The sequence below is a fragment of the Salvelinus fontinalis genome, chromosome 10 (genome assembly GCF_029448725.1).
Source record: "Salvelinus fontinalis isolate EN_2023a chromosome 10, ASM2944872v1, whole genome shotgun sequence".
Taxonomy (NCBI): domain Eukaryota; kingdom Metazoa; phylum Chordata; class Actinopteri; order Salmoniformes; family Salmonidae; genus Salvelinus; species Salvelinus fontinalis.
In genome coordinates this window covers 41,854,877-41,869,661 of record NC_074674.1, presented here as the reverse complement: position 1 = coordinate 41,869,661, position 14,785 = coordinate 41,854,877, and the positions used below count along the sequence as shown (strand labels likewise).

The 14,785-nt window shown below is 48.6% G+C and overlaps 1 protein-coding gene across 1 annotated transcript in view; it reads right to left on the bottom strand.

Annotated features, from left to right (window-relative positions):
- mtus2a (microtubule associated tumor suppressor candidate 2a) overlaps positions 1-14,785 on the bottom strand; it is a gene marked incomplete in the record, with an annotated part of 168,405 nt that overhangs the window by 77,336 nt on the left and 76,284 nt on the right. Inside the window, 1 exon segment of the mRNA XM_055936824.1 lies at positions 14,482-14,721. Within this exon segment, the coding sequence (XP_055792799.1) occupies positions 14,482-14,721 (240 nt within the window).

The following is a 14,785-nucleotide window of genomic DNA, read 5'->3' as shown; positions in this document are numbered from 1 at the left end:
GAGCTTCACCGTGACCTTTCACCCCCCCTGTGAAGTTCATCATCATTTATTTAATCTGCAACCTAATAAACTGCATGCCAACTCAGTGGCCTTCTGGTCAGAGTGTCGGGCCTTCCGGTCAGAGTGTCTGGCCTTGTGGTCAGAGTGTCTGGCTTTCTGGTCAGAGTGTATGGCCTTCTGGTCAGAGTGTCTGGCCTTCTGGTCAGAGTGTCTGGCTTTCTGGTCAGAGTGTCTGGCCTTCTGGTCAGAGTGTCTGGCCTTCTGGTCAGAGTGTCTGGCTTTCTGGTCAGAGTGTCTGGCCTTCTGGTCAGAGTGTCTGGCCTTCTGGTCAGAGTGTCTGGCCTTCTGGTCAGAGTGTCTGGCCTTGCGGTCAGAGTGTCTGGCTTTGAGGTCAGAGTGTCTGGCCTTGTGGTCAGAGTGTCTGGCCTTGCGGTCAGAGTGTCTGGCCTTGTGGTCAGAGTGTCTGGCTTTGTGGTCAGAGTGTCTGACCTTGCGGTCAGAGTGTCTGGCTTTGAGGTCAGAGTGTCTGGCCTTGTGGTCAGAGTGTCTGGCCTTGTGGTCAGAGTGTCTGGCTTTGCGGTCAAAGTGTCTGGCCTTGTGATCAGAGTGTCTGACCTGAAATTGGAAGGCTGTGTGTATGATCCCTGGCCGAATCAAACCAAAGACTGTAAACAAATGGGACCTGACGCGTCTCTGCTTGACACTTGACACTCAGCATTAAGGAGAAAGATTGGGGGTGAGACCCTGGGATAGACTAGTGTCCTGTTCAGGGGGTGTACTGGTACATCAAGCTGTCTCACACTACAGAAACAGGAGATAGACTAGTGTTCCTGTCTCAGCCTCCAGTATTTATGCTGCATTAGTTTATGTGTCGGGTGGCTAGGGTCAGTCTGTTATATCTGGAGTATTTCTCCTGTCTTATCCGGTGTCCTGTGTGAATTTAAGTATGCTCTCTCTAATTCTCTCTTTCTTTCTTTCTTTCTTTCTTTCTTTCTTTCTTTCTTTCTTTCTTTCTTTCTTTCTTTCTTTCTTTCTCTCTCTCGGAGGACCTGAGCCCTAGGACCATGCCTCAGTACTACCTGGCATGATGACTCCTTGCTGTCCCCAGGCCACCTGGCCGTGCTGCTGCTCCAGTTTCAACTGTTCTGCCTGCGGCTATGGAACCCTGACCTGTTCGCCGGACGTGCTACCCTCTCCCAGACATGCTGTTTTCAACTCTCTAGAGACCGTAGGAGCGGTAGAGATACTCTGAATGATCGGCTATGAAAAGCCAACTGACATTTACTACTGAGTTGCTGACCTGTTGCACCCTCGACAACTACTGTGATTATTATTATTTGACCCTGCTGGTCATTTATGAACATTTGAACATCTTGGCCATGTACTGTTATAATCTCCACCCGGCACAGCCAGAAGAGGACTGGCCACCCCTCAGAGCCGGGTTCCTCTCTAGGTTTCTTCCTAGGTTTTGGCCTTTCTAGGGAGTTTTTCCTAGCCACCGTGCTTCTTCCACTGCATTATAGCTGTTTGGGGTTTTAGGCTGGGTTTCTGTACAGCACTTTGAGATATCAGCTGATGTAAGAAGGGCTACATAAATAAATTTGATTTGATTTGTTCTGTTCAGGGGGTGTACTGGTACCTCATCTGTGTGAGGGCTGGCTTTTGTGGAGCGATGGGTAACGATGCTTCGTGGGTGACTGTAGTTGATGTGTGCAGAGGGTCCCTGGTTCACGCCCGGGTCGGGGCGAGGGGACGCCATAAAGTTATACTGTTACATTGAGGGGAGCTGAAGGATGGGACTGGATGGTTTTCAGAGATAGATGGGAGGGGTTGAGGGGAGCTGAAGGATGGGACTGGATGGTGTTCAGAGAGAGATGGGAGGGGTTGAGGGGAGCTGAAGGATGGGACTGGATGGTGTTCAGAGAGAGATGGGAGGGGTTGAGGGGAGCAGAAGGATGGGACTGGATGGTGTTAGGAGATAGATGGGAGGGGTTGAGGGGAGCTGAAGGATGGGACTGGATGGTGTTAGGAGATAGATGGGAGGGGTTGAGGGGAGCTGAAGGATGGGACTGGATGGTGGTCAGAGATAGATGGGAGGGGTTGAGGGGACTGAAGGATGGGACTGGATGGTGTTAGGAGATAGATGGGAGGGGTTGAGTGGAGCTGAAGGATGGGACTGGATGGTGTTAGGAGATAGATGGGAGGGGTTGAGGGGAGCTGAAGGATGGGACTGGATGGTGTTAGGAGATAGATGGGAGGGGTTGAGTGGAGCTGAAGGACGGGACTGGATGGTTTTCAGAGAGAGATGGGAGGGGTTGAGTGGAGCTGAAGGACGGGACTGGATGGTGTTCAGAGATAGATGGGAGGGGTTGAGTGGAGCTGAAGGACGGGACTGGATGGTGTTCAGAGATAGATGGGAGGGGTTGAGGGGAGCTGAAGGATGGGATGGTGTTCAGAGATAGATGGGAGGGGTTGAGGGGAGCTGAAGGATGGGACTGGATGGTGTTAGGAGATAGATGGGAGGGGTTGAGGGGAGCTGAAGGATGGGACTGGATGGTGTTAGGAGATAGATGGGAGGGGTTGAGGGGAGCTGAAGGATGGGACTGGATGGTGTTAGGAGATAGATGGGAGGGGTTGAGGGGAGCTGAAGGCTTAAAGTATATATTAATATACTGTGGCTGTAAAATGTATGTAGTGTGTATAAGTTGGAAACAGAAGCCTAAGAGTTGTTGTTCATTAGTTTTACTCTAATTAGGGGAGGGGCAATAATAAAGAAGGAACGAATAGTTTTGTTTAAAAATATATTTCCACAACATGTATGTTAGGGAGGGATTGGAAATGATGCAGACAATTACATTGATAAGTACACAATCTATTAAAGCTGTGTGTCTGTCTGTCTGTGTGTCTGTCTGTCTGTCTGTGTGTCTGTCTGTCTGTCTGTCTGTCTGTCTGTCTGTCTGTCTGTCTGTCTGTCTGTCTGTCTGTCTGTCTGTCTGTCTGTCTGTCTGTCTGTGTGTCTGTCTGTCTGTGTGTGTGTCTGTGTGTCTGTCTGTCTGTGTGTGTGTCTGTGTGTCTGTCTGTCTGTCTGTCTGTCTGTCTGTCTGTCTGTCTGTGTGTGTGTCTGCTCCCATTCGTTATGGAGGGTTTAGGATTACGTTCTCAACAACTCCCACTAACACCAGGCATATTTGAATATTTGAATATGCATCAGCTACTCAGACATTTCCGATTATGTGAGAAAGACATTCCTGAAAGGTTGTAAAGAACCTATTGGGCTACGATAGGACAACCTATTGGGCTACGATAGGACAACCTATTGGGCTGCGTCAGGACAACCTATTGGGCTACGATAGGACAACCTATTGGGCTACGATAGGACAACCTATTGGGCTGCGATAGGACAACATATTGGGCTACGATAGGACAACCTATTGGGCTACGATAGGACAACCTATTGGGCTACTATAGGACAACCTATTGGGCTACGATAGGACAACCTATTGGGCTACTATAGGACAACACTCTGAGGGGAAAAAATGTTATACCTAAAAACCTATAAGGGTTCTTCGTCTGATCCATTCGGATTTGAAGAACCCTTTTGGATTTCAGGTAGAATCCTTTTGGATTTCAGGTAGAATCCTTTTGGATTTCAGGTAGAACCCTTTTGGATTTCAGGTAGAACCCTTTTGGATTTCAGGTATAACCCTTTTGGATTTCAGGTAGAACCCTTTTGGATTTCAGGTAGAACCCTTTTGGATTTCAGTGTAACGATACTCTAAATCCTCCTCCTCCTCAGACGAGGAGAGGAGAGAGGGATCTGAAGACCAATGTGCAGCGAGGTATGATGACATGATTTATTTAAGACACGACAAAACAACAAACACGACGTAGACAGAAAACGAACTATACTTGAATAAACTACAAAACAAATAAACGATGAAAACAGACCTGGACACGAACTTACATATAACTTGAAGAACGCACGAACAGGTACACGACTACAAACAAACGCTACAGTCCCGTGTGGCACGAACATAATACAGACACAGGAGACAACCACCCACAAACAAACAGTGTGAAAACACCTACCTTAATATGGCTCTCAATCAGAGGAAATGAAAACCACCTGCCTCTAATTGAGAGCCATATCAGGTCACCCTTAAACCAACATAGAAACAGAAAACATAGACTGCCCACCCAAACTCACGTCCTGACCAGCTAACACATACACAAATTAACAGAAAACAGGTCAGGAACGTGACATAACCCCCCCCTCAAAGTGCGTACTCCGAACGCACCACCAAAAGTCTAGGGGAGGGTCTGGGTGGGCATCTGACCACGGTGGTGGCTCCGGCTCCGGACGCTGTCCCAATCCCACCATAATAAATCCCCGCTTCTGTGTCTTCCTCAAGGTGGCGACCCTCGCCACCGACCTTGGACTGGGAACCCTAGACATGGGTCCCGCTGGATTTAGGGGCCGCCCCGGACTGAGGGACGGCAGCTCCGGACTGAGGGACAACACCGGGACAAGGGGCAACACCGGGACAAGGGGCAGGTCCCGGCTGATAAACTCTGGCAGATCCTGGCTGGCTGGCTCTGGCGGATCCTGGCTGGATGACGGCTCTGGCTGGTCATGGCTCGCTGACGGCTCTGGCTGGTCCTGGCTGGACGGCTCTGAAGGCTGGTCCTGGCTGGACGGCTCTGAAGGCTGGTCCTGGCTGGACGGCTCTGAAGGCTGGTCCTGGCTGGACGGCTCTGAAGGCTGGTCCTGGCTGGACGGCTCTGAAGGCTGGTCCTGGCTGGACGGCTCTGAAGGCTGATCCGGTCTGGCGGAAGGCTCTGGCTGATCCGGTCTGGCGGAAGGCTCTGGCTGATCCGGTCTGGCGGAAGGCTCTGGCTGATCCGGTCTGGCGGAAGGCTCTGGCTGATCCGGTCTGGCGGAAGGCTCTGGCTGATCCGGTCTGGCGGAAGGCTCTGGCTGATCCGGTCTGGCGGAAGGCTCTGGCTGATCCGGTCTGGCGGAAGGCTCTGGCGGCTCCGGTCTGGCGGACGGCTCTAGCGGCTCCTGTCTGGCTGACGGCTCTGTAGGCTCTTGGCAGACGGGCGGCTCTGTAGGCTCTTGGCAGACGGGCGGCTTTGCAGGCTCATGGCAGACGGGCAGCTTTGCAGGCTCATGGCAGACGGGCAGTTCAGGCGCCATTGGGCAGACGGGCAGTTCAGGCGCCGCTGGGCAGACGGGCAGTTCAGGCGCCGCTGGGCAGACGGGCAGTTCAGGCGCCGCTGGGCAGACGGGCAGTTCAGGCACCGCTGGGCAGACGGGCACACCTGTAGGGAGGAGACGGAGAGACAGCCTGGTGCGTGGGGCTGCCACAGGACCCACCAGGCTGGAGAGACCTACAGGAGGCTTGATGTTAAAAGGCACCTGAAGGACCGGGCTGTGGAGGAGCACTGGAGCTCTGGTGCGCAGCCTTGGCACCACTCCCCCAGGCTGGCATACTACTCCAGCCCGTACCCTCCAGAGTGCAGGCACAGGTTGAACCGGGCTGTGGATGAGCACTGGAGATCTAGTGCCTACTACGCGCACCTCTCCCTTAGGCTCCACTCCCACATTTGCCCGGTACGAGCGGAGCGTAGGCATAGGACGCACTGCACCCTCCCAGCGCCCCGGAGACACAGCACGCAGAGCCGGCGCAGGATACCCTGGACCGAAACTGCGTACCGGAGACCAGACGCGCTGAGCAGGCACAATACGCCCCGGCTGGATGCCCACACTCACTTGACACTTTCGGGGGGCTGCCCTATAGCGCACCAGGCTATGGGCACGCACTGGCGACACCGTGCGCTTAACCGCATAACACGGTGCCTGACCAGTGACGCGTTGCTTATAATAAGCACGAGGAGTGCGCTCAGGTCTGCTACCTGGCTTAGCCACACTCCTCTCTAGCCTCCCCCCCAAAAAATTCTGGGGTTGCCTCTCGTACCTGTCCCGCTGCCGTGCTGCCTCCTCATATCGCCGCCGCTCAGCTTTCGCTTCCTCCAGCTCAGCTTTGGGGCGGCGATACTCCCCAGCCTGTGCCCAGGGTCCTTCTCCGTTCAACTCTTCCTCCCTAGTCCACAAGTCCTTGGATTTCTGCGGTTGCTGTCCTCTTCCCCGCTGCTTGGTTCTGGTAATTTGGTGGGTGGTTCTGTAACGATACTCTAAATCCTCCTCCTCCTCAGACGAGGAGAGGAGAGAGGGATCTGAAGACCAATGTGCAGCGAGGTATGATGACATGATTTATTTAAGACACGACAAAACAACAAACACGACGTAGACAGAAAACGAACTATACTTGAATAAACTACAAAACAAATAAACGATGAAAACAGACCTGGACACGAACTTACATATAACTTGAAGAACGCACGAACAGGTACACGACTACAAACAAACGCTACAGTCCCGTGTGGCACGAACATAATACAGACACAGGAGACAACCACCCACAAACAAACAGTGTGAAAACACCTACCTTAATATGGCTCTCAATCAGAGGAAATGAAAACCACCTGCCTCTAATTGAGAGCCATATCAGGTCACCCTTAAACCAACATAGAAACAGAAAACATAGACTGCCCACCCAAACTCACGTCCTGACCAGCTAACACATACACAAATTAACAGAAAACAGGTCAGGAACGTGACATTCAGGTAGAATCCTTTTGGATTTCAGGTAGAACCCTTTTGGATTTAAGGTAGAATCCTTTTGGATTTCAGGTAGAATCCTTTTGGATTTCAGGTAGAACCCTTTTGGATTTCAGGTAGAACCCTTTTGGATTTCAGGTAGAACCCTTTTGGATTTCAGGTAGAACCCTTTTGGATTTCAGGTAGATGTAACGCCCGTCGGAAGAAGTGGACCAAGGTGCATTGCGGTACGTGTTCATGATACTTTATTTACTCAGAACACCCAAACAAAAACAACAAAAGAACAACGAACGTCACATTCTGAAGGCTTCTCAGAGCTAACAAAAAACAAGATCCCACAACCTAAGGTGGCGAAACAGGCTGCCTAAGTATGATTCCCAATCAGAGACAACGATAGACAGCTGTCCCTGATTGAGAACCATACCCGGCCAAAACATAGAAAACACAAAACATAGAATGCCCACCCCACATCACACCCTGACCTAACCAAATAGAGAAATAAAACGGTTCTCTAAGGTCAGGGCGTGACAGTAGAACCCTTCGCACATCGGGTTGGGTTCTACACGGAACCCAAAAGGGTTATTCAAAGGCTTGTCCTATGGGGACAGCAGAATAACCATTTTGGAACCATTTTTCTAAGAGTTGGGTCTATAGAAAACACTGTCATTCCCTATCCAATCAATGTATAGGGAATAGGGTGGGGATAGGGCCCTATCCAATCACTGTATAGGGAATAGGGTGCGGTTAGGGCCCATCCAATCACTGTATAGGGAGAAATACTTATGTCATGCAATAAAATGCAAATGAGTTATTTAAAAATCATTCAATGTGATTTTCTGGATTTTTGTTTTAGATTCCGTCTCTCACAGTTGAAGTGTACCTATGATAAAAATTACAGACCTCTACATGCTTTGTAAGTAGGAAAACCTGCAAAATCGTCAGTGTATCAAATACTTGTTCTCCCCACTGTATATATTAATTATTTTATCAATTACTATATTTGTGTTTAACCATAATATTTGTTGTAATATTTGTTCTATATTTTTAGGTGGATTTAACTGAAATTGCAACCAGCTTTCTGTGGCTTTGCTAAAAAAGAAAATGGGATAATTGGGGTGAGACATTTTTACTAATCTGATAGAGAACCAGTTTGGATTTAAGTATAACTCTTGTATGACTGACGCCTTTAGTGAGAGGTTTAATGCTTTAATATTTAATCATTTCAGCCCTCTATATTCATTATATAAATAGGCCCGTTTAATTTTGTATGGTTTTCCCGTTCAAACAAAAGTGGAACATTTTCGGTGTAGTTAGGGTAGTGTAAATAAGTCAACTGTGATATGACTATAGAATTAATCAGGGGGATTTTTCCACAACTACAGTAGGCTATATACAGGGTGTTACGGTACAGAGTCAATGTGGAGGCTATATACAGGGTGTTACTGTACAGAGTCAATGTGGAGGCTATATACAGGGTGTTACGGTACAGAGTCAATGTGGAGGCTATATACAGGGTGTTACGGTACAGAGTCAATGTGGAGGCTATATACAGGGTGTTACGGTACAGAGTCAATGTGGAGGCTATATACAGGGTGTTACGGTACAGAGTCAATGTGGAGCTATATACAGGGTGTTACGGTACAGAGTCAATGTGGAGGCTATATACAGGGTGTTACGGTACAGAGTCAATGTGGAGGCTATATACAGGGTGTTACGGTACAGAGTCAATGTGGAGGCTATATACAGGGTGTTACGGTACAGAGTCAATGTGGAGGCTATATACAGGGGGTACAGGTACAGCGTCAATGTGGAGACTATATACAGGGTGTTACGGTACAGAGTCAATGTGGAGGCTATATACAGGGTGTTACGGTACAGAGTCAATGTGGAGGCTATATACAGGGTGTTACGGTACAGAGTCAATGTGGAGGCTATATACAGGGTGTTACGGTACAGAGTCAATGTGGAGGCTATATACAGGGTGTTACGGTACAGAGTCAATGTGGAGGCTATATACAGGGGGTACAGGTACAGAGTCAATGTGGAGGCTATATACAGGGGGTACCGGTACAGAGTCAATGTGGAGGCTATATACAGGGGGTACAGGTACAGAGTCAATGTGGAGGCTATATACAGGGTGTTACGGTACAGAGTCAATGTGGAGGCTATATACAGGGTGTTACGGTACAGAGTCAATGTGGAGGCTATATACAGGGGGTACAGGTACAGAGTCAATGTGGAGGCTTTATACAGGGGGTACAGGTACAGAGTCAATGTGGAGGCTATATACAGGGGGTACCGGTACAGAGTCAATGTGGAGGCTATATACAGGGTGTTACGGTACAGAGTCAATGTGGAGGCTATATACAGCGGGTACTGGTACAGAGTCAATGTGGAGGCTATATACAGCGGGTACAGGTACCGAGTCAATGTGGAGGCTATATACAGGGGGTACCGGTACAGAGTCAATGTGGAGGCTATATACAGGGTGTTACGGTACAGAGTCAATGTGGAGGCTATATACAGCGGGTACTGGTACAGAGTCAATGTGGAGGCTATATACAGGGGGTACCGGTACAGAGTCAATGTGGAGGCTATATACAGGGTGGTACGGTACAGAGTCAATGTGGAGGCTATATACAGGGGGTACAGGTACCGAGTCAATGTGGAGGCTATATACAGGGGTTCCTTTTGTCCAGGTGGGAAAGGGCAGTGTGGAGTGCAATAGAGATTGCATCATCTGTGGATCTGTTGGGGCGGTATACAAATTGGAGTGGGTCTAGGGTTTCTGGGATAATGGTGTTGATGTGAGCCATGACCAGCCTTTCAAAGCACTTCATGGCTACAGACGTGAGTGCTACGGGTCGGTAGTCATTTAAGCAGGTTACCTTGGTGTTCTTGGGCACAGGGACTATGGTGGTCTGCTTGAAACAAGTTGGTATTACAGACTCGGTCAGGGACAGGTTGAAAATTTCAGTGAAGCCACTTGCCAGTTGGTCAGTGCATGCTCGGAGTACACGTCCTGGTAATCTGTCTGGCCCTGCGGCCTTGTGAATGTTGACCTGTTTCAAGGTCTTACTCACATCGGCTACGGAGAGCATAATCACACAGTCATCTGGAACAGCTGGTGCTCTCATGCATGGTTCAGTGTTGCTTGCCTCAAAGCTCGTCTGGTACATGGTAATGTTTTTTTGCAATCCAATACGTAACATGGTAATTCAGAGAGGTTAGATAAATGATCTAGATCCTCTATGCTGCTGTGGAGGGTTCCAGAGAGGCTAGAGAAATGATCTAGATCCTCTATGAGGCTGTGGAGGGATCCAGAGAGGCTAGAGAAGTGATATAGATCCTCTATGAGGCCGTGGAGGGATCCAGAGAGGCTAGAGAAGTGATCTAGATCCTCTATGAGGCCGTGGAGGGATCCAGAGAGGCTAGAGAAGTGATCTAGATCCTCTATGAGGCTGTGGGGGGATCCAGAGAGGCTAGAGAAGTGATCTAGATCCTCTATGATGCTGTGGAGGGATCCAGAGAGGCTAGAGAAGTGATCTAGATCCTCTATGATGCTGTTGAGGGATCCAGGGAGGCTAGAGAAGATCTAGATCCTCTATGATGCTGTGGAGGGATCCAGAGAGGCTAGAGAAGTGATCTAGATCCTCTATGATGCTGTGGAGGGATCCAGAGAGGCTAGAGAAGTGATCTAGATCCTCTATGAGGCTGTGGGGGGATCCAGAGAGGCTAGAGAAGTGATCTAGATCCTCTATGAGGCTGTGGAGGGATCCAGAGAGGCTAGAGAAGTGATCTAGATCCTCTATGAGGCTGTGGAGGGATCCAGAGAGGCTAGAGAAATTATCTAGATCCTCTATGATGCTGTGGAGGGATCCAGAGAGGCTGGAGAATGATCTAGATCCTCTATGAGGCCGTGGAGGGATCCAGAGAGGCTAGAGAAATGATCTAGATCCTCTATGATGCTGTGGAGGGATCCAGAGAGGCTAGAGAAGTGATCTAGATCCTCTATGAGGCTGTGGGGGGATCCAGAGAGGCTAGAGAAGTGATCTAGATCCTCTAAGAGGCTGTGGAGGGATCCAGAGAGGCTAGAGAAGTGATCTAGATCCTCTATGAGGCTGTGGAGGGATCCAGAGAGGCTAGAGAAGTGATCTAGATCCTCTATGATGCTGTGGAGGGATCCAGAGAGGCTAGAGAAGTGATCTAGATCCTCTATGATGCTGTGGAGGGATCCAGAGAGGCTAGAGAAGTGATCTAGATCCTCTATGATGCTGTGGAGGGATCCAGAGAGGCTAGAGAAGTGATCTAGATCATCTATGATGCTGTGGAGGGATCCAGAGAGGCTAGAGAAGTGATCTAGATCCTCTATGAGGCTGTGGAGGGATCCAGAGAGGCTAGAGAAGTGATCTAGATCCTCTATGAGGCTGTGGGGGGATCCAGAGAGGCTAGAGAAGTGATCTAGATCCTCTATGAGGCTGTGGGGGGATCCAGAGAGGCTAGAGAAGTGATCTAGATCCTCTATGAGGCTGTGGAGGGATCCAGAGAGGCTAGAGAAGTGATCTAGATCCTCTATGAGGCTGTGGGGGGATCCAGAGAGGCTAGAGAAGTGATCTAGATCCTCTATGAGGCTGTGGAGGGATCCAGAGAGGCTAGAGAAGTGATCTAGATCCTCTATGAGGCTGTGGAGGGATCCAGAGAGGCTAGAGAAGTGATATAGATCCTCTATGAGGCTGTGGAGGGATCCAGAGAGGCTAGAGAAGTGATCTAGATCCTCTATGATGCTGTGGAGGGATCCAGAGAGGCTAGAGAAGTGATCTAGATCCTCTATGAGGCTGTGGAGGGATCCAAATTATGGATTTAAAAGAAAACATGAGTCGCCAGCGTACATTGACACTTTTTAAATCCCTGGATTTCTAGCCTCTTGATATTACTGTTGGATCTGATTTTAATAGCTAAATAGCTATTTAATAGCTTACTTTCAAAGTCAGCTATGAATATCAGGTCTGGTTTCCCAATGAGTTTATTTTGTGATCTATTGTTTCTGGTACTTGTCTTATGTTATACTGAACAAAAATACACTATATATACAAAAGTATGTGGACACCCCTTCAAATTAGTGGATTCGGCTATTTCAGCCACACCCGTTGCTGAAAGGTGTATAAAATCGAGCACACAGCCATGCAATCTCCATAGACAAACATTGTCAGTAGAATGGACTTACTGAAGAGCTCAGTGACTTTCAACGTGGCAACGTCATAGGATGCCACCTTTCCAGCAAGTCAGTTCGTCAACTTTAAGTGCTGTTATTGTGAATTGGAAATGTCTAGGAGCAACAACACCCCCCCCCCCCCCCCCCCTTGATGTGTGAATGAGTCCACAGGTGTAGCTGTTTGAGAAGGCATACAAAAACTGAGCAGGAAGGAGAAGATTTGATGAACCAACGTCTGGTCGTCGCTGACAGAGCTCAGATACACCCTCTTTCCCCCAACACACACACACACACACACACACACACACACACACACACACACACACACACACACACACACACAGACGCACGCACGCACGCACGCACGCACGCACGCACGCACGCACGCACGCACGCACGCACGCACACACACACACACACACACACACACACACACACACACAGACGCACGCACGCACGCACGCACGCACGCACGCACGCACACACACACAGACGCACGCACGCACGCACGCACGCACGCACGCACGCACACACACACACACACACACACACACACACACACGCCGGTCCCCTGTTGTGACCCTTCTTCCCAGTCACCTCTGTACAGTCAGACCATTTGCTCGACTCTCTGCCGCCACAGTGTTAATGACTGTGAAGAGGATTTACTGTCAAGAGGTACCGTGACTACCTGTTAAGAGGGTTTACTGTCAAGAGGTACTGTGACTACCTGTTAAGAGGCTTTACTGTCAAGAGGTACTGTGACTACCTGTTAAGAGGATTTACTGTCAAGAGGTACTGTGACTACCTGTTAAGAGGATTTACTGTCAAGAGGTACTGTGACTACCTGTTAAGAGGATTTACTGTCAAGAGGTACTGTGACTACCTGTTAAGAGGATTTACTGTCAAGAGGTACCGTGACTACCTGTTAAGAGGGTTTACTGTCAAGAGGTACCGTGACTACCTGTTAAGAGGGTTTACTGTCAAGAGGTACTGTGACTACCTGTTAAGAGGATTTACTGTCAAGAGGTACTGTGACTACCTGTTAAGAGGATTTACTGTCAAGAGGTACTGTGACTACCTGTTAAGAGGATTTACTGTCAAGAGGTACTGTGACTACCTGTTAAGAGGGTTTACTGTCAAGAGGTACTGTGACTACCTGTTAAGAGGATTTACTGTCAAGAGGTACTGTGACTACCTGTTAAGAGGATTTACTGTCAAGAGGTACTGTGACTACCTGTTAAGAGGATTTACTGTCAAGAGGTACTGTGACTACCTGTTAAGAGGATTTACTGTCAAGAGGTACTGTGACTACCTGTTAAGAGGGTTTACTGTCAAGAGGTACTGTGACTACCTGTTAAGAGGATTTACTGTCAAGAGGTACTGTGACTACCTGTTAAGAGGATTTACTGTCAAGAGGTACTGTGACTACCTGTTAAGAGGGTTTACTGTCAAGAGGTACTGTGACTACCTGTTAAGAGGATTTACTGTCAAGAGGTACTGTGACTACCTGTTAAGAGGGTTTACTGTCAAGAGGTACCGTGACTACCTGTTAAGAGGATTTACTGTCAAGAGGTACTGTGACTACCTGTTAAGAGGGTTTACTGTCAAGAGGTACTGTGACTACCTGTTAAGAGGATTTACTGTCAAGAGGTACTGTGACTACCTGTTAAGAACACACTCAATACATCACATTACACATGGAGAAACAGAGGGTACTAAATGACTCTCTACTGTAAGTCTCTCTGGATAAGAGAGTCTGTTAAATGACTCACTACTGTAGTGACTCTGGATCAGAGAGTCTGTTAAATGACTCACTAACTTTAAGTCTCTCTGGATAAGAGAGTCTGGTAAATGACTCACTACTGTAGTGACTCTGGATAAGAGAGTCTGGTAAATGACTCACTACTGTAGTGTCTCTGGATAAGAGAGTCTGCTGAATGACTCACTACTGTACGTCTCTCTGGATAAGAGAGTCTGCTAAATGACTCACTACTGTAATGACTCTGGATAAGAGAGTCTGCTAAATGACTCACTACTGTAAGTCTCTCTGGATAAGAGTGTCTGCTAAATGATTCACTAACCGTACGTCTATCTGGATAAGAGATTCTGCTAAATGACTCACTACTGTAAGTCTCTCTGGATAAGAGTGTCTGCTAAATGATTCACTAACCGTACGTCTATCTGGATAAGAGATTCTGCTAAATGACTCACTACTGTAAGTCTCTCTGGATAAGAGTGTCTGCTAAATGACTCACTAACCGTACGTCTATCTGGATAAGAGATTCTGCTAAATGACTCACTACTGTAAGTCTCTCTGGATAAGAGTGTCTACTAAATGACTCACTACTGTAAGTCTCTCTGGATAAGAGTGTCTACTAAATGACTCACTACTGTAAGTCTCTCTGGATAAGAGTGTCTACTAAATTACTTAAATGTAGATACAGAGATGTACTCACATCGAAAGGGGTCAGACTGTGTGCTGTCAGAATAGAGAGAGAGAGAGAGAGAGTGTGAGAGAGAGAGAGAGAGAGACAGAGAGAGAGAGAGAGAGAGAGAGAGAGAGAGAGAGATATGAGGTACTCACGTCGACAGGGGTCTGACGGGGAGCTCTCAACAGAGTGGAGAGAGGACACAGACGAGACACTGGAGCTCCGTATGAAGCCGAACGCAGCCAGACGCCCAGCCCCAGGGGCACCAGAGAGTCCAGGAGGGAGACACACAGAGCTGAACCCAGGAGTCCGCAGCGCTGACTGGCTGCACTTAGGGAGCAGAGTTCTGGGGGTCTGGAACGGAGCTGGGGCGGGTGACCGTCTTTGCTGGTCACCTAGAGAGAGTAGAGAAGGGAAAAAGTCCATCATGTGGGAAATGAATCACATTTAATGAATCAA